We start from the raw sequence: 18,562 nt of genomic DNA, 5'->3' as shown, positions 1-18,562 counted from the left end.
CAATTACCAACTGCAATTAAGGAAACAAACAAACAAAGAGACCAACAGATAACATGGAATTTCTAAACTAAGGTTTCAGATATAAACTCTGCAAATTTATAAGACCATGAAATCTTAGATTTTTGTTATTTGTTTATTAGTTATTTTGTTTTAAAGCTGTAACAAGCATCATGTGTCTAGCCTCAGTGATAAACCCTAGAACTGGGGCTCCCCATACTAGTTTCCTAGTCCAGCTTGCAGCCAGAGAACTATACTGCAGTTAGAGCAAAGCACAGTGGCTCCACATCTGGGATCTGCATTTATGTCACTGATTCCTATAAGAGTTCCTGTTTTTCTCAATAACCTTTTCAATGCAATGAATACCACTTAATGTGCAAACTGGCAAAGTCATGAGAGTTCCAAGTCTTCATCAGTAGAAATCAATGAACCTAGAAAATAATATTTCATTAAGTTCTGGCAGTACACAAATCTATGTCCCTATGTTCCAGACCACTAGTCTTCCATCTGTATTTTTGGACAATAGACTACTATGGAACGAAGTCATCTTTGCCCAATCTTTTGTAGCATAACATGCTACAGAGTAACTTACATAACAAGAACTTAAGTAAAACCGTCTCCAACAGAAATACGTCTAGAAAGATCACATGCTCTGTCAAATTACATGCTCTATATCTTGGTTTGGAGCAGAATATACAGTTCTGGGGAAAAAAATCCCCCAATTAAATTTGATTTCTAGGCCCTTCTCTGGAATTTAAGCTTTCATTTTAAATAATTATCATAAATAATAAGGAACATTGAGCTTCTGACGAATGTCAAGAATGATACATTACATAAGCATGAATTAAAACCTGAATAAGAACATCTTTCCATTATAAAAAACATTTACACACATTTTCAATAGTATTTGGGATAGCTGACACATACTATCACAGCACTTGGGACTTACATTTCAAGCTTTTTATTCCCAGCATCTAGAACAGCACTTCACTGTTACTTACTGAATAGTAAACACCTGCATAAATATTATTGTACTGGGTAGTACTTGTACTACTACTTTTAAGTAAAGAGTAAACACAGCATTTACTGTAACTAAATAAAAATACTAAAACCTTCAAGGTCTTACTGCAGTAACTCAGTGTATTCCTGGAGTGTTATTACAAATATAAGAAAGATGATTTTAAATTCTATAACTTCACATAACAAAAACCTTAAGCTATAGACATCAGCAGCTGCCCACACCTTATTCTTAAGGAACATTATCTTGGTCCATAATCATTCATTAAATAGAAGGCACCCTTTCCTCATACTATTTTCTAAAGTCTTCTCTTTCCCCAAGAGGGTTTTATTAACAACATATTCTGCTGCATAGTTTTAAAATTAATTTTAGGGATAAAGTTCCAAGAACCTTGTTACAGCAACAAGCAACGTACATTCCTTAGCAAGTGGAAGATCATTTTCCAGTGTGACTTTTTAGCTGTCAAGGATGTCCTATTTCTCAGACATGTAAGACAAGTCAGAAATTTACCCACTGTAATGCTTGAGGATAAACAGAAGAGTTGGAACAAAGAAGTGAGGGGAAGAGGTAAAGGAAGCAGAACAGAACACACTCCTCTTTAAACCATTAAAGAAGTTTACCTTTGAAGGAATGAGTGTCCATACTGACAAACCAAAATATGTCACCACAGTGCTTAAAGTTAAAATTCACTTGAGCGCCCTCTTTAAACTTTTCTATACTATTATGTCTACTGCCTCGGATTATTTATATCCTGGTAGCATCTTAACACCTCAAAATATTTTGAGGTTCTTCTCTTTTCTCAAAGGTTTCAAGTGGGAGCACATTGTATCTCTTACCAGAAATATGTAGCATGTGCATTAAGTTACATGTGCTTGTAATTCCAGTAGTGCTCAACTGCCACTCATGAAAACTTGAGTTTGCTAGGCTCATTTGGTTTTAAACTTTTACCCATGACTTCCTAGTACCTCATTAAGACTATTTGAGTATTTCTTTAGTATCTTAAGGCTTCAGACATCGTCCCTTAATTGACATTTGTTGCATTTCTCCTTCCACAAATATACCACAAGAACATTTAACAATCTTCTTGCCTTTTTTTTTTGCTTTTACGTCTTCTGTAACACACCTTCATAGACCTTAATTTTATATTGTGACTTTTCTTCCTATCTCATTTTTTAACCATGTTACCTCCTCCGCTTTACATCCTCTACAAAGGATCTGTAAAATCTGTTTTTCATGTACTTGAACTGAGGTGGTGTATCACACTTCCTTAGTTGATTCCTGGTGAGTTTCCATGCCTCACTGCCCTTACATCTTCATCCTTCAGGTTCCTATCTGCAATTCTTTAACGGCCAAGTTTACAAGACTCTACAGTTTCATGTTCAATTTCTTCTTACTATAATGGCTATTCAGGGTGTTCCCATTCTTTCTCACTCATTCCTGCTCTAAACTGCTATAAAATTATTCCTTACTCTCATTTGCACCAATACATTCACGTGTGAAGCCATCTTGCAAGAATGGCTCGATGAAATGATGTCTTTTTTAAAAAGCTGGAAAAAACTGTATCAGCCAAACTTGGGGCAGAGGTGGGGAGGAAGACAGTAGTAACATTTTACAGAGGTATGCAGCTCTTGAAACATATTCAGCTACATCTGCATTCATGACCTGGTTCAGATTATGGCAATTCTGAACTGCATCCTCAATTTACTACATGTTGGTTCTGTTTTTGGAGCAGTTTCAATGCACAAAACCTAGATTCTATTCAGAGAAACAAAACCTAAGTTCCAGTCCAAGAGCACTTGAAACTCATCTACATGGACTTCTGTTCATCTGCCTGGACTTCTCCAAGACCTTTGATATGGTCCCCCACAAAATTCTTGCTGCTAAATTGGAGACATATGGATTTGACGGATAAGGAATTGGCTGGATGGTTGCGTCTAAAGAATTACAGTTAATGGCTCAATGTCCAAGTGGAAACCAGTAACAAGCTGTGTCCCTCAAGGGTCCGTACTGGGACTGATACTATATAATAGTTTCATCAACAACATAGTGGGATTAAGTGCACCCTCATTAAGTTTACAGATACCACCAAGCTGAATGGTGCACTTGATAAGCTAGAAGGAAGGGATGCCATCCAGAGGGACTGTGATTGGCTTGAGGAATGGGCCCACGTGAACCTCATGAAGCTCAACAAGGCCAATTGCAAGGTCTTTCACCTGGGTCAGGGCAATCCTCAATATCAATACAAACTAGGGTATGAATGGATAGAGAGCAGCCCTGTGGAGAAGGACTTAGGGATACTGGTAGATGAAAAATGGGACATGAGCCAGCAATGTGCACTTGCAGCGCAGGAAGCCAACTGTATCCTCAGCCGCATTAAAAGAAGCGTGGCCAGGAGGTTGAGGGAGGTGATTCTGCCCCTCTACTCTGTGCTGGTGAGACCCCACCTGCAGTACTGCATCCAGCTCTGGGGTCCTCAGTACAAGACAGATACAGGCCTGTTAGAGCAGGTCCAGAGGAGGGCCACAAAAAATGACAGAAAGCTGGAACACCTCTCCTGTGAAGGAAGGCAAAGAGAGTTAGGGTTGTTTAGCTTGGAGAAGAAAAGGCTCCGGGGAGACCTTATTGCAGCCTTTTAATATATAAAGGGGGCTTAAAAGAAATACAGAGAGAGACGTTACACCAAGACTTGTAGTGACAAGGCAAGGGGCAAGAGTTTTAAATTGAAAGAGGTAGATTTAGATTGGACATGAGGAATGAGTTTTTTACGATGAAAGTGGCAAAGACACTGGTACAGGTTGCCCAGAGAAGCTGTGGATGCCCCATCCCTGAAAAGATTCAAGGTCAGGCTAGACGTAGCTTTGAGCAACCTGATCCAGTGGAAGATGTCCCTGCCCACGGCAGGGTGGTTGGACTAGGTGATCTTTAAAGGTCCCTTCCAACCAAAACCATTCTATCAAATGTACTCTAATGCTTACTGGGGACATCAGGTTCTGAATGAATGTGCTGGACCGAAGTTTCTCTGTTATGCACCTACTACTTCCCATACAGTGGAGGCACTTAGCTGAGGGGAGTAGACTAACACTGATCCAGAAGAAATCTTCCAAACTGCATACAGAATCATAGAGTCATTTAGATTGGAAAAGACCTTTAAGATCATTGAGTCCAACCATTAACCTCACACTGCCAAGTCCACCACTAAACCATGTCCCCAGGCACCATGTCTACAGGTCTTTTAAATACCTCCAGGGATGGTGACTCAACCACTTCCCTGGGCAGCCTGCTCCAGTGCGTGACAACCCTTTCGGTGAAAAAGTTTTTCCTAATATCCAATCTAAACCTCCCCTGGCGCAACTTGAGGCCATTTCCTCTCGTCCCATCACTTGCTACATGGGAGAAGAGACCAACTCCCAGCTCACTACAACTTCCTTTCAGGTAGTAGAGAATGGTAAGGTCTCTCCTGAGCCTCCCTTTCTCCAGGCTAAACAACCCCAGTTCCCTCAGCCACTCCTCGTAAGACTTGTGCTCTAGACCCTTCACCAGCTTCGTTGCTCTTCTTTGGCCACACTCCAGCACCTCAATGTCTTTCTTGTAGTGAGGGGCCCAAAACTGAACAGAGTTGTGCTGGTTTTGGCTAGGATAGAGTTAATTTTCTTCATAGTAGCTAGTATGGGGCTATGTCTTGGATTTGTGCTGGAAACAGTGTTGATAACACAGGGATGTTTTCGTTCCTGCTGAGCAGTGCTCACACAGAGCCAAGGCCTTTGCTGCTTCTCACCCCACCCCACCAGCGAGCAGGCTGGGGGGCACAAGGAGTTGGGAGGGGACACAGCTGGGACAGCTGACCCCAACTGACCCAAAGGATATTCCACACCATATGACGTCATGCTCAGCGTATAAAGGTGGGGGAAGAAGGAAGGGGGGACCTTTGGAGTGATGGCATTTGTCTTCCCAAGTCACCATTACGTGTGATGGAGCCCTGCTTTCCTGGAGATGGCTGAACACCTGCCTGCCCATGGGAAGCTGTGAAGGAATTCCTTGTTTTTGCTTTGCTTGCATATGCAGCTTTTGCTTTACCTGTTAAACTGTCTTTATCTCAGCCCACAAGTTTTCTCACTTTTACCCTTCCAATTCTCTCTCCCATCCCACTGTGAGGGAGGTGAGCGAGCGGCTGTGTGGTGCTTAGTTGCCGGCTGGGGTTAAACCACAACGACAGTATTTGAAGTGCAGCCTCACCAGTGCCGAGTACAGGGAAACAATCACTTCCCTAGTCCTGCTGTCCACGCTATTTCCGATACAAATACATATCATGTTTTGATTTACTATTTTTCTAACAACATCTAGATGTCACATGCCCCAATTCCTTTGTCACTAGGGAAAACAAAGAAGTATCAGGAAACAATACATGTTTGCATATTCAAGGCTTTAAATCCTCTATATATGAAGTAAACATGAATAATTGGTCTTGTTCAGGATGCAAGCTAGAATGTCTTTAGGTAACAGACTAGTTCTGAGATTTGCAAAACTGCTCTGTAAATTGATGTATTAAGTCCTTCCACAAAGTTTTGACATTCAACAAATGCTAACTAGCAAATCCTTAAAGAAAGTTGCGGTATCTGAAAAAAGAGTTTGCCATCCAACTTCTTACATCCTATTTCTGAACTACAAGCAGTGTTTTTCAATCAATGATTTTCAAATTATGTAACTCAAAGCATTTTTATCATCAGTAGGCTTAAATTAACTAAGCAGGAGTCTCCGCATCCATTGGAAATATTTTAGAAATCTGGAAATTAGAACAAAGGTAACACCACTGATCCAGAAAAGATGAATCTATCCTTAGCAATCTTAGACTGGAGTTGTGTAAAATATATTAAACACATTTAAGATCAAACGCTTCCTGTCACATTATGAAAGTTTCTAATAGGCAGGGTTAACTTCCACTGACAAGATTTTCTAGAAGAAAAGCAGGCAGCTTCCAGGGAAAACGAACAAATTTGAAACTTGACATCTTGAAAACCTTTCCTTCACATCTTCGTAAGTACAAAAACCTGTAAATGATCTGCACCTACCATGTTTCAGGCTTTTTCTTGTGTAAAAGCGATTTCCGTTACAGCTGTCTTCCCTCTTTCCTCCTCTTGTTCCTTCCTCTCATGTTGTCATTTTTCCAAATCTAAACCTTTTCTGGTATTTTCTGGTATTTTTCTCCTTCCCTTTTACCTGTGGCAGCCCTTACTGCTTCCTTTTGAACTAACTGCTTTTTCACATACAAAGACCACAAAATCCTATATACGTACACCTTGAAATACATCTCTCATATCCGCTTGTAAACTTATTTTTTCCTCCCTTCTGAGTGAGTCTTTTTCACCAAGTCCTTAAAAGGACTCCCAGCCACTACTTTTGTCTCTCTGAACTCAACCTATTTCAATATTGCTATAGTCCTGGCCTATCAGACTTCATACCAGCAAAATTCTGGTGTGTCTCTGTTAATCACACCAAGAACAAAAGTTCAGTAGTTTCAGGGAAAGCACATCTTAAGAAAATCAGCATGATTTTCTTAAGATGTGCTTTCCCCAAGAAAAACAAAGGCACTACTTCAAGGTAACAAATGCTTTAAGTTCTCATCCACAACTACTTGACCATCTGTGATAACACAATAATCATACCCCACGTCTAAGGGATCAACTAGTGGGAACGTTGGTTTTACAAGATTAGGAACTGAATTTCTAAATTATACAGTGGACATCCTGACTATGAAAACTTCCCAGCTTTCAACTTCAGAAGTCAAATTTTGAAATCAGTTCAAGATTAACACAAACACCACAACCTAACATCCAACTTAAAAAAACCTTCGCTTCATACTGCCATTTCCATAATACAATACGAAAGGTATCAATACTTGAGCAAAAATACATTTGGTAATATATGAACAAATTAAAGAACTGTGCTATTTAAATATTCATTGAAAAACAGGTTAAAAAAAATCCATGTGTTTTAATCAGCATATGAGCAAGTTAGGAAATCGTGCATTAACAAGGGTCTACTGCACCTAGATTGTAACTAGTTTAAATTTTCCTTTTAAAATGACCCTAACTAGTCTGAAGTTAAACCTGTAGCAAAATTTGGCTTTTCCCCCCGCTTCTAGCCTATCAGGGCAGCAAGAGTACCAGTATATGTTGGAACTTGGAAGGTTTTAAATTGCTTATGTGAAAGCTTAAATTCTGTAGAATAGCAATTCCAGAAGACCATTCATGGCTGCTCCATCTGGCTTTTAGTGATACCTGTTTATTTGCCAAATCAGGAGACAATATACTGCTATTTACACAGAGGTATAGAGCAAAACCAGCCAATTCAAGCTAATTAATATTATATGCTATAAATACATATTATCACAGGTGACTAAATAGCAATTATAAAGTGTGCATAACTTACTGCAGGAATATATGAGTCCACAAGTAACTTGGGCCCCATTTTGTTAAGCACTGTAAATACTGAGAATTGCTCAGTATGCAATGAATTATGACCGCTAGCTACTTACAACTTATGATCAGACTTTCAAATTCAGGTTTTTTGCATATGAAATTGTATTCAGATGGCAAGACGACAGATCAGTAAAATAATACTTAAATAACTTTGATGCGTTATACTAGTCATAGAACTCCACAAAAAGGTACAGAAGTTACATAGATACAATAACCTTTATTTGTGTCAATTAAAGGGGTTCAGTCAAAGAAAGCTTTACTTGTGTCTCAAAACATCTGAAGGTATCACTAATTGCTAAACTGGGATAGTTTACCTACCTAACACACTATGTCACCAAGCATATTTTATGCCCAAGTCACAGATAAGGTTGTGATGGGAATGAAGGGAACCAAGATCTTCCATAGGAATTAAGCTAAAAAACTAAGCAGTGCCACTGCCAAAAATATTTTCATCAAACACTCTATTATTTATTTTCAGCTTTTAAGGAAATGTTCAGAATTGCAGCTTACCAGGATTATGATGAGTCACAGATTCTCCATTTTGAAATACATCTCCAGCCACGTTCATTCTACCAGGATTGAAAGGTCCTACACCAGTCTTGGTCTGTGAAGTCAAAGATGGGGTGTATGTTTGCATATTAACACCAAAATTACTTGACTGCAGTCCGTTAGATACATCTCCCAAGTTGGCATTCTGCAATGATGTTACATGTGTAATCATTAAGTTCATGTCACGCCTTTCAGCATTTTCTAAATGACCATCACTCACAGAGCTCATAGCACCTGTTTCTAATGTAGTAACATTAGCAATCTGAATTTCAGAGTCTGGTTCTGTGGTTATACCACTATTACCTATTCCTGAATTTACCTTACTTCTTGAAAAACTGGAAGCTGAGAATTCCATATCGTTGGCTCTATTTTTACACTCTGGAAGTCTTCGTTCATTAAAACTGGAAGCATTCTTCTCTTGTCCTTGATTTGTTTCAATGTCTTCTTCATCATCAATAATAATAGTTTCACTTACACTCCCCTTTTGAGAATTTAAGTCTTTTGGAGGAGGAAGCATTTTGCAGTCATTCCCTTGAAGTTCTTCATTTTTTGATGACGTAAATGCAATGTTCCTCTGATCTGCTATCAGTGACGCAGAATTTTGTGGAGGTTGTATAGGTTCAATAAAAACTACATCATCGTCATCTTCTATAGGTGAGTTTTGGAATTTATTAGGTCTAGAAACTAAAGAACTTGGTGGACCTCCAAATGTATTTCCTACATTTGCAAGACCTGCTGCCATGGTGGTATTCCCTAGTAGACCAGGAGTATGTTCAGACAGTTCTAATCCTCCCAGAGGACTCGTGTCCATTCCAGATCTGCTGTTTGAAGAAAAACACAAAGCAAGAAAAACCACACCCAAATTCAGAGCAAGATAAAACTTTCCGACAACATTTCTTAAAAATAACTACAGAATTAATAGTTCCAGCTTTTGTTTTCTTCCTGAGATCACGTAAAGAAAAAAAGAAGTTTCTCTATGCTCTTCTTTGAATGCCTTAACATTCATTTACTTTCTAATCCTGCACTAGCAAAAAAACCTGCCATCACCATTTCCCACACAGAAGCTACACATCATTATGTTCAGCAATACACACATAGGAAATAGAATTTTTGATGGTATTTATCACATGATCCTGATTTCTCAGTCCCTTTCCCACCCACATATGCAGACAATGATCCTGTAACACTGCTTTTGCTAGACTGCAAAGCAAGATCAAAAGTTAGACATGCAGAAAGAAAATTTGAATTCCTATTAAATTTCATTCCTACTAGAAATATTAGTTTCAATATCAATACATTTATACAATAAGACTGAAATGCATACCCAAGTGCATACCAAAAAAAAAAAAAGCAACATCACTTTGCATATTAACAACTTTGAAATTTGACTGATTTTTTCCCCCAACGCCACACTGCCAAAGCTCCTTAGGTGGGCCCAATATAACTGGAATATGGAAGTAAGCAAAAGAGATAGGGAACTGGTGCAGATGATGAGAACGGATACATTATTGAGCAGCAGAAGGCACACAGCAACCTCTCATTTCTAGCCACTACCAGAGGCAGCTCATTTAAGGTCCAGACTTACTACCTCTTGTTCCACTGTAGCTTTCAACAACTTCAACTCTTTTCTTTTTAACAGCAAGCAATGCTTCTTCAGGCTCCTTCCCAACAGCTACTTTGCCTGGGGGTTTCTGTTTGTTTTTAGCAATTGTTCAGTTTGGGGAATCTGTTGTTTATAATTGTCAACTCTACCATGAATTTAAAAAAATTATAAAAGGCAACCTGGATATACAATTTCTGTACCTGTAATTCCAAACCAGTATATCATCGGTGCTAAAGGACTTAAGATCTCTCTAAAAAACAGCTGTACTAAAAATCAGTAAGTTGAATTGATCTTGATATATGCAACGAGAAAAATACAGATATAATTACATGACAATTTGGGTATGTCTTGGAGTATACACTAATGTGTGACATCACTGAGCTTCTGTGAAAGGCTAGAAGTAGCTTTCTGTGCTTTTTTATAAATCCTTTGTAAAGGAAGGTAAATAGAGGAAGTAGAAATATCCTGCTCATCAATACTTACCCATCCAGAAATCCACTGCAATCTGTTTACCTTAATAAGTTGCTCCAACAGCTTTTATTTTCTTTCCTGTGGGGAACCTGCTCTTCCTGTATCAACTTGCTGCTCTCCAAAAAAGCAGTGTGTTCTGAAACAGGGTTCAAACAAACATTAGCTATCCAAAACAGTTTCTTCATCTCAAACCTCTTCTACCAATTACGTTCATTAAACTTACTTTCTTCTAAATTTACAGTTTAAGTTCAAACCTGACTTTCAGCACTATCATCCTACAATGTTAGAGAATGTCAGTCTGCACAAACATTGCCATGAGTAAAGCAGCAACAGTACTGTTTATTTGAGATTTTCCACTCTGTCACATCACATTTCCAGAATCCTTTGTTTGATGCTTTACAGATAGATGGAAAAAATACAATGTTTGGTATGAGACAGACAGACATAACTGCAATTAAGTAATTGAACACTAGAATTAAGTCTATCTGTAATAGAATATTACGGAAATAAATGGTTCACAAACTGAGCTATTGAGAAAAAAAACCTTCACAGTTACATTGCTTTGCTTTGTATCATGTCAACCTCCTTGATGCTTGTAGCAGAATATACTATGCTAAAATTAAGGTAGAGCAAAAGGAGAATTACAGAACATACATTATAAATCAGGCTTACAATACAATATAAACCTTACATTGCTAATAATCTTCAAATTGTATATATGCACTGCAGTGATACTTAGCACAGGTTCAGGCATCCATAGCTTATATCAACACATGTGATCGCTCACAAGAGACTGAAAATGTTCAAAGTTCAAGCCTATATTTATTCTTCAGGTTTTATTAACAGTCATTAGATTTCCCAGACTTGGCAGCATTTTTAAAATAGAGAGTATCAACTTGTGTAGTTATCTACTATTTGAGGACAGCCTTAAAATCCCTGGACAGGAAAGAGGCCCAGAGGAATAAAGCTCAAATATTCTTCTAAGCGTTTACAACATTATTGAAACCCTCTTGTCCATTAACTGAGCGGGAGCAGGGAAGGGGGGGATGACGACCAAACAGCAAAGCTGTGAACCAGATTAATCCTAGAAGTGAGGCGACCACCTTTTAATTCCTTCATATGTTAGCCTTACAGCCAAATGCTATTATGTAATAGCATTTGAACTGCAATAAAGGTAACATTCAATTAGAATAAAAGTGGTTTTCTTACCAAAAAAAAAAAAATTATTATCAATGCAGTTGGCTTGTACCTCCCTGGAAATCAGTCAGTTACACTGAAGATTAATTTAATCCAATATTCTCTTTTACCTACCTTATTTTTCCCTCTAGGGCTGAATAATTCAGAGTTAGATTTCCCTACATCTCAGCTTTTGCTGAAAAGAATTAATTCAGTTCACTGATTCTTAAAATTTCCCAGGTTTATTCCATTTATTTTCTTTCTTCACAAGGACAAAAGCATCACAAGCACATAAAGCTTTTAATAAAGTTTTAAATATACCTGAACAGATGGGAGCAAAGAAGAAATGAGACTATGCCAAGACTATACTTCAGGCCTGACTTGAACCTTTGCTATTCCTATTTTTACAGATCCTTAGTAGAAAGACAGACTGGGGCTGTATTACAGTACATGCACATAATATGTAGCAAAGGCAAGACCCAAAACAAATATAATTAGGCAAAAAGATACGTTTTTTTCCACAAAGGCTCTTAAAAAGGTTTTAATGACCTGTATTATTAGGTATAACATAAAAATAAGAAAAGTTTATGTGCTTAACTGTTAGTGCATAGTCACAAGTAAAATCTGCATATGTTTCCTCACAAATACCAGCTCCTGCCTCTGCAAGACACAGCAACAAAACTACCCCCAAATTGGAATTTTTTTCCAAAAATTTGCAAAATGAGGTAGTTTATTTTCTAAAAATGCTAGTACCAAGGAGAAACACAAAAACTACATAGGCAATGTCACAGTCAGTATTTCTAAATGAAAAACTACCAAAAAAGGAATGATCTACAGAGTGAAAAGGTTTAGAATGGGAAACTAGGAAAAACCTCATACCTCAAGTGGTAACAGCGAAAGATGCTCAACAATAGAAATACAATTGCTAGAAACCTGTAAGATTGATTAGACTGATCACTGGATGAATTGCTGAGACTTTGAAAATTACACGAAAGTTACAGCTGGATGGAAACAGAGGCAATACCAATATACAACAGCCCTTCCTGAACCAGGCTTTGTGTGTCCCCCTTTTAAATTAGGCTACGTCACTCATCTATAAAAGTCTTCACACTGAAATAAATTACAATCCCATAGGTACATTCAAGGCTTAATTGCTGGAAGAAATAAAAGGCAAAATACAGACACTTCTCTGGAAGGATGACAAATACTACAGCTTTTAAGATAGCCAGCTAGGTAACACTCCATAGGCCAAGTCTTAACTCCATTGTTGAATGATAAAATAGCTTTAAATTTATTATGAATTGCAGAAATTTGAGGTGGGGTGTGTGTCTACCAAAAAAAAAAAAAAAAATCAACTCCACTAACAAAAGCAGAAATTGGAATTTAAGAGCCTTTACTAAGTGCCATTAATAACACCTGCAATGAAGGTGACAGAAGAGCACAGTCATGGTTATGTATACTTGGAGCAAAGTCACAAAAATCAAAAGGAGTCACTGAAATCCAGCCAAAACTACAGTTCCACCAACACAGGGCACTTGAAACAGACATCCAAAGTAGGACCAGCATGTGCAAGTACTTCCATATAAAGGCTAGAAGCCTAAAAATAAAAAAGGAAAACTTGAAAGACTGCTTTTGAGAGACTACATAACTGAGACATCTTCAAAAGTGAAGAGACAGACAAAATCCAGGAGACAGTATTATACTAAGGTACAAATATAGGAACAAGAAGAGAGGGATCGATTTGTCCCAGTGAAGGAATACTACTTTCTGCTAGGAAAATACAGTATCCTAACTAAATTATTTACCTCAAAAGGTACTGTGCTGCATTTAAATTCCATATCCAAACTAGAAGAAATAGCATATTAATGGTATACTATCAATCACTTCCATTCAACGGTGACAGCACGTGTGAGATAAGGGGAACAAGAGAGACTGCAAAGTAATAACGGAAGACTTCAACTACTGTTGTGCAGACTAGGGGAAGAGGACAGTCCCCCACCCCCCAGAAAAACACCACTGAATGATGGAGAAAAATTCTTACAACACAGCCAACTGCAACCAGCTGGAAGACTAACAGAAGGAAAAACAACTCCTGATCTAATTGAGCCACGCAACATAGTTCAAGATGTAATTATCCAGACAGCAGTCCAGAAAAGCACATTTAAATTCCCAGGGAAATAATAATAATAATTCATTACTTCAGCATTTGACTTCAAAAAGGAGAACAACATAAGTGCAAGGAACGCAGTTAAAAGGAAACTAAATGGAGCAACTAGAACAAAAAGCTTCTTGAGAGCATGAAGGCCGTTTAAAAACTTCACCATATTAAGTATACAAACAATCTAAAAAGACCCCCCAAAGCCATAAAGAGTACTATCAGGAAGTCTCTGACCTACAAAGATTCTGTAATTGTACTAGGGGGAAGTTTCATGTACATTTGCCCTATTCTCTACCTTTTGCTAGGCACGGCTCAAGACAGGCTACTGAGCTACATCAGAGCCAAGGTTTGTCTAAAATGCCAATTCTTGCCAATTTTACAAACAGTAAAATTTTCTTAAAGAAAAAGAGTATCCAAGAAGCCTGAACCACAGCAGAAAACACATAATAAACTCTTTGCCTTGATGTTCAGTAAGGAAAAGATCAGGGAAGAACACATCTAAGCTCTCTTTCTAGGGGTCAAGTCAGAGGAAAAATGTCCTATCAAAGTGCTAACAGAAGAGGATTTTAGAACAAATCACTAGGGCCACATGGCATTCACTTAAGATTTCTAAAGACAGTCAGCAATTTTATAGTTCAGTATCTGTAACCGATTACTTAAGCAGAAGGTGCTAACAATTACCCAAGTAATAACAGACTACAGTTCTATCTCCATCACTAAACAGACTGATAGAAACTACAGCTGAATATACAAAAGAAAAAATTATATATGGGGAAAGAATTACCATGGATTTTACAAAGAAAAGGTAATGCCTCAAAGGACTACTGGAGAGATCTTTTGAAAAGTTCACAGACTTGTTGACCAACCCCGATTAAACTGGTATACAGCACTTAAGACTTCCAAAAGGCATTCAAGCACATTCCTCACTAAAGACTGCAGTGGAAATTATCTATAATAAAGATTTGAGAAAGGGTTCTCTGGGGGATTTGTAATTATGTAAAGAGAAAAATATCATGTGTTGTTTGCTGTTATCACAATAAAGAGAAGTTACCAGAGGGGTTCCAAAATAAAATTATATAGGTCAACATACATAAATCAACCATAAGGGACAGTGACTACCTAAGTGACAGTTTCCTAATTATACAAAATTATTCACAGCAGCTGAAAACAGAAACCAGTTGTAAAGAACTACAGAAGGATATTACCGTACTGAATGCTCAGACAGTATGGTAGGCAAAATCACTAGTCATAAATGCAAGGTAATGAACAGGGAGAAAAGAGTAACTACATACCTAGCAGTTCCTCTAAAGTAGAAGTTTAAGATCCAAGTTGCAACTCTTTCACTCTTTCAAATCAAAGCTACTCAATCATCAACAACCAAAGAGGAAAACCAATATAAAAGAAGAATCAAGAACAATACAGAACACATTTGTCACTACATAAGCAAGATGCTGGTAAACTATGTTTTTTATCACAAGATGTTCAGGTCACCCCCTTTCAGAGAAAGGGAAAAACAGATGAGTTACATAAATGATTTATAGTAAAGGAAAAGTCTTCTCGGAAAAGAAAGACAACTCAAGGAAGATGATAAATCTGCAAGGAAAAAAATACACAGAAGATGAGAGCTATGCTCAGTGTCTTCCAACACACAAAAAGGCGCCCAGTGAAATAATTGTATTTAATAATCTATTGCGCAGAGAAACATTTTCTTTTCTTCTTACTTGTGAGAGTCTCTGCTGCAGAAGGCTACAGAGACCAGAAATGCAACCAGTTCAAATAGGGATTGGGCAAAAATGAAAATAAATGCACTGATGATTGTTAAACATAGTGGTCCAAAGGCAACTCTACAAAAGTTCTTAGCCAGCCAGCTGCTGAAGAACAGAATACACCTGCAGAAAAATCATGCTATTAACTGCCAAGTTTCTATTCCTAGACATCACTGTTGCAAACAGGTCACTGAATTGTCTACTAACCTAGTAGAGCAATTAATCTAACCTAGTAGAGGAATAATAATAATATTCTTACATGCAGAAGAAATGTCACTAGCCTCATGGAAGCTTTACCCACTTACCCAAAATCTGAATTTTGGCCTATGGCTGTCAGGCTGACTTCAGTTGGACGATGGGTGTCAACGTTTAGGCAAAATAATCAGGTAAGAGACTCATCTGAATGCATCTCGATGTTCTGTGAGGCTATACGATTCTAACAATTAAGTCCTGACCCTGACATTTCTTTGACCATAACAACATTTAATTCCTTCATTCAGTTACTTCCAGGAGTTCTTATCCTTCCTTATTACAGAAAGTCACTTTTTATCACTTGACTATTCGTAAGTCTGATGATCAAAAACTCAATCTATTGTAAAGACTGTATGCAGCTAGCAAGAAGCTCTCTAGCTTAACAGTATGCTGTAATGTCTTGCTACAACTCAGGAATGTTAATTCCCTACACAACCAGATGCAACCCACATACCATGGCTTTCTTGGGGTATGAACCATCAACTGAATCCCAGTGGCTGACTGAATGTATGCCACAGTTCACCCCAAAAGCAAAAGTAAACCACTCAAAATCACCTTTAAGTAGCTCTTTTACACTGCAACTGAGGCAGTCTAATAGCCCAACTATACTCACTCATAACAACTAACAAGTGCTAGAAAAGCAGAAGTAACCCAACATTTTTAAAGGGCTGCAATTTAAGCCAGCTTTAAGCTAAATCTGAATGCTGCTACTGCAGTCCAGTCTCAATTTGGGTAATGAATAATGTATGGACAGACACCTACCTATGTGAGAACTCCATGTTAGAAAAAAAAGGAGTTGTAGGGCCCTTCTGGGTCATCAGATATAAAACTCCTACCACAGGAACCACACAATAAAGCCATTTTTATTAAATGTTCTTACTACAAATATTCAGCATTTTTTGTTTGGTGGGTTGTTTGGTTTTTTTTGTTTGGGGTTTTTTTCCTCCTTATATCCTTCCTGAGGGATTTCTAGTCATCAAACCTAGCATTTCATGCTCAGATATGCCTCATATGCAGTGGCTCTGATTTACTGTCAACTTCTACATCTCTGACTTTAACAAAAGTTTTAACACTTCTGAAGGTCCACCTAGTTATCAGGTCCACAGACTCATTTTGTTATGCTATCATGTGGCACAGCTGCTTCTGTAGCCACACACATAACCAGACAAAAGTTGATCCAGCTGACTTCCCTGCTGGAGTACTTTCCAGCAATATCAGTTCCCCAAAACAAATCTCTGTGCAAAAACACTAACGGCTGTGCTTGAACATAACAAGGTTGGTGTCACAGATCTGAACTTCAGTGTAGAGATCATTTTAGCAGACAGGATACTAGCAACAATCTGATAGCCACAGACTGAACTGCACTACCCTGACAGCAAATACTGTGTAAAACAATCCAAAGTGCACATGCTAACTGACAATGACACAAGCAGCAACAGACTGAATATTAAAACACATGTATAGTCGCTGATCACGATCAGTATGGTATCTAAAACTTTAAGCAAACCTAACATACTACATTAAGGCCACAGTGACACAATTATTTCATCAGTCTACTAGCTTCACATACAAATCATGCTACTGAGTTCAACATAAATACTTGCATACTCCATGCTGAACTCAAGTGCGTGTATTCACTACACTAAAGTAAAACAAGGGTCTTTCTTAAAATATTATAAAAGTTCATTAGAAATATTAACCAAGAGTCTGAATAACTTTTAACACTAACCCATGAATGTATTTATATTGCTGTTTTTTTCAGAACACATGTAGGAGCTTTCAGGAACAGGATACTAAGTTTAGGTCCACAAATCTCATCTATCCATTGTCTGAGTACCATCATTACAAAAGCCTGAGATCTCATTACTTCAGCCTAGAGACACTACTCCAGAATTTATTTTCCAAGACATTTGGAGCTGCTTCAAATTTCATTCTTTCCCCAGATTTTCAAAGGAGTTGTATGGATTGAAGAAATTAGCTTACTAAAAGTCATTACATAACACCCAAAATGTGTGTGTGTCAGATTTCAGGAAATTTAAGAGAAAAGCATATGCACACAAAGACCTGTAAACCAGCAGAGACAGCAACTAAGAAGAGTAAAAAGGCAAGATCTACATAGTAAAAGAAATATTTTGAAGCAGTTGAGTCATAAAGTTTTTGTTTTATTCAAGAAAGAAACTATTTACACACAAACTAAAGCTTACTGAAAACATGCAAACTCCGATATCTCCTGAGCATCTCAACTGCACTGCAGCCACCAGTGTTACATGTGAATGCTGACATCTGGTTTCCAACTGATGTTTCCAGGAACATTTGAATACCTTTACTTAATACAGCCTCTTCCTTGGGTCTTCCTACTCAAACAGTGCTAAGAACTGCTCCCCTGTATGCATGAACAGAATCAAAATTCAGGGTCAATCTCAAACTTGATTCTATTCAGGGTCAATCTTGAATGCAAGTGTATCTACACCAAGCACCTATAATTTTCAAGATTACTCATAGGGGTATAAGCAGCACTTGGCATAGCAACTCATGGCAAATCAAAATCATGATGTTGACTAACTATGTATAAGTTTTAGGGCAGCCATACTGACATGTATCTCCCCCTTATACACACACTTTCAGCGTATTTCATGGCTGTTTAATCATGAAAGGGTGCTGATCAGCAAGAACACAGCACCACTTCTAGCCTTAAAAGCCATTATGTGTAATGTGGTAGACAGTAAATTTTACTTCTCTACTACTCAAGCAGCTACGTGCTGCTTAAGGATATCCTTTATTATAAATGGAATAGAAAGGTGAAACAAGACAAAGAACCAAAGGACCCACAGAATAAGTTATATCTAAATGCTATCTATTACTTATATCCAAATGCCTATCTATTTCCAGGAAAGTAGGTAACACTAGACCACAGCAACAGACTTGAAAGATGACCTAAGTGGAAAAGGAGCAGAACAGTAACAGTAGAGAAACGATATGCTAAAGATATGAAAATCGGAAAAGGGGAAGTAAAATACTGAAGAATAAAAAGAAAGTAGAAAGTGGCCTGAATACAGTATGCAAAGAAGCCAAATTGTCATTTGATGTATCTTAACT

The 18,562-nt window shown here is 37.9% G+C and overlaps 1 protein-coding gene across 13 annotated transcripts in view; it reads right to left on the bottom strand.

Moving 5' to 3' along the window:
- The window catches only part of ZMYM2 (zinc finger MYM-type containing 2), a 95,918-nt gene that overhangs the window by 65,038 nt on the left and 12,318 nt on the right, over positions 1 to 18,562 (bottom strand). For 5 of the 13 annotated variants that reach the window (XM_052812144.1, XM_052812141.1, XM_052812152.1 and 2 more), the window contains exons 3-4: positions 10,127 to 10,250; positions 8,002 to 8,861 (exon numbers count right to left, since the gene is read on the bottom strand). In XM_052812144.1, the coding sequence (XP_052668104.1) occupies positions 8,002 to 8,851 (850 nt within the window). In that variant the 5' untranslated portion in view covers positions 8,852 to 8,861; positions 10,127 to 10,250. Of the gene's footprint in view, positions 1 to 343; positions 3,570 to 8,001; positions 8,862 to 10,126; positions 10,251 to 18,562 lie in introns of those variants that run through there. The other 8 variants (XM_052812146.1, XM_052812143.1, XM_052812150.1 and 5 more) reach the window with 6 other exon arrangements.

This window comes from Harpia harpyja, chromosome 17 (genome assembly GCF_026419915.1).
Source record: "Harpia harpyja isolate bHarHar1 chromosome 17, bHarHar1 primary haplotype, whole genome shotgun sequence".
In the NCBI taxonomy this organism is placed as follows: domain Eukaryota; kingdom Metazoa; phylum Chordata; class Aves; order Accipitriformes; family Accipitridae; genus Harpia; species Harpia harpyja.
The sequence above is the reverse complement of the archived record's forward strand: the minus strand, read 5'-3'. Positions and strand labels throughout refer to the sequence as shown.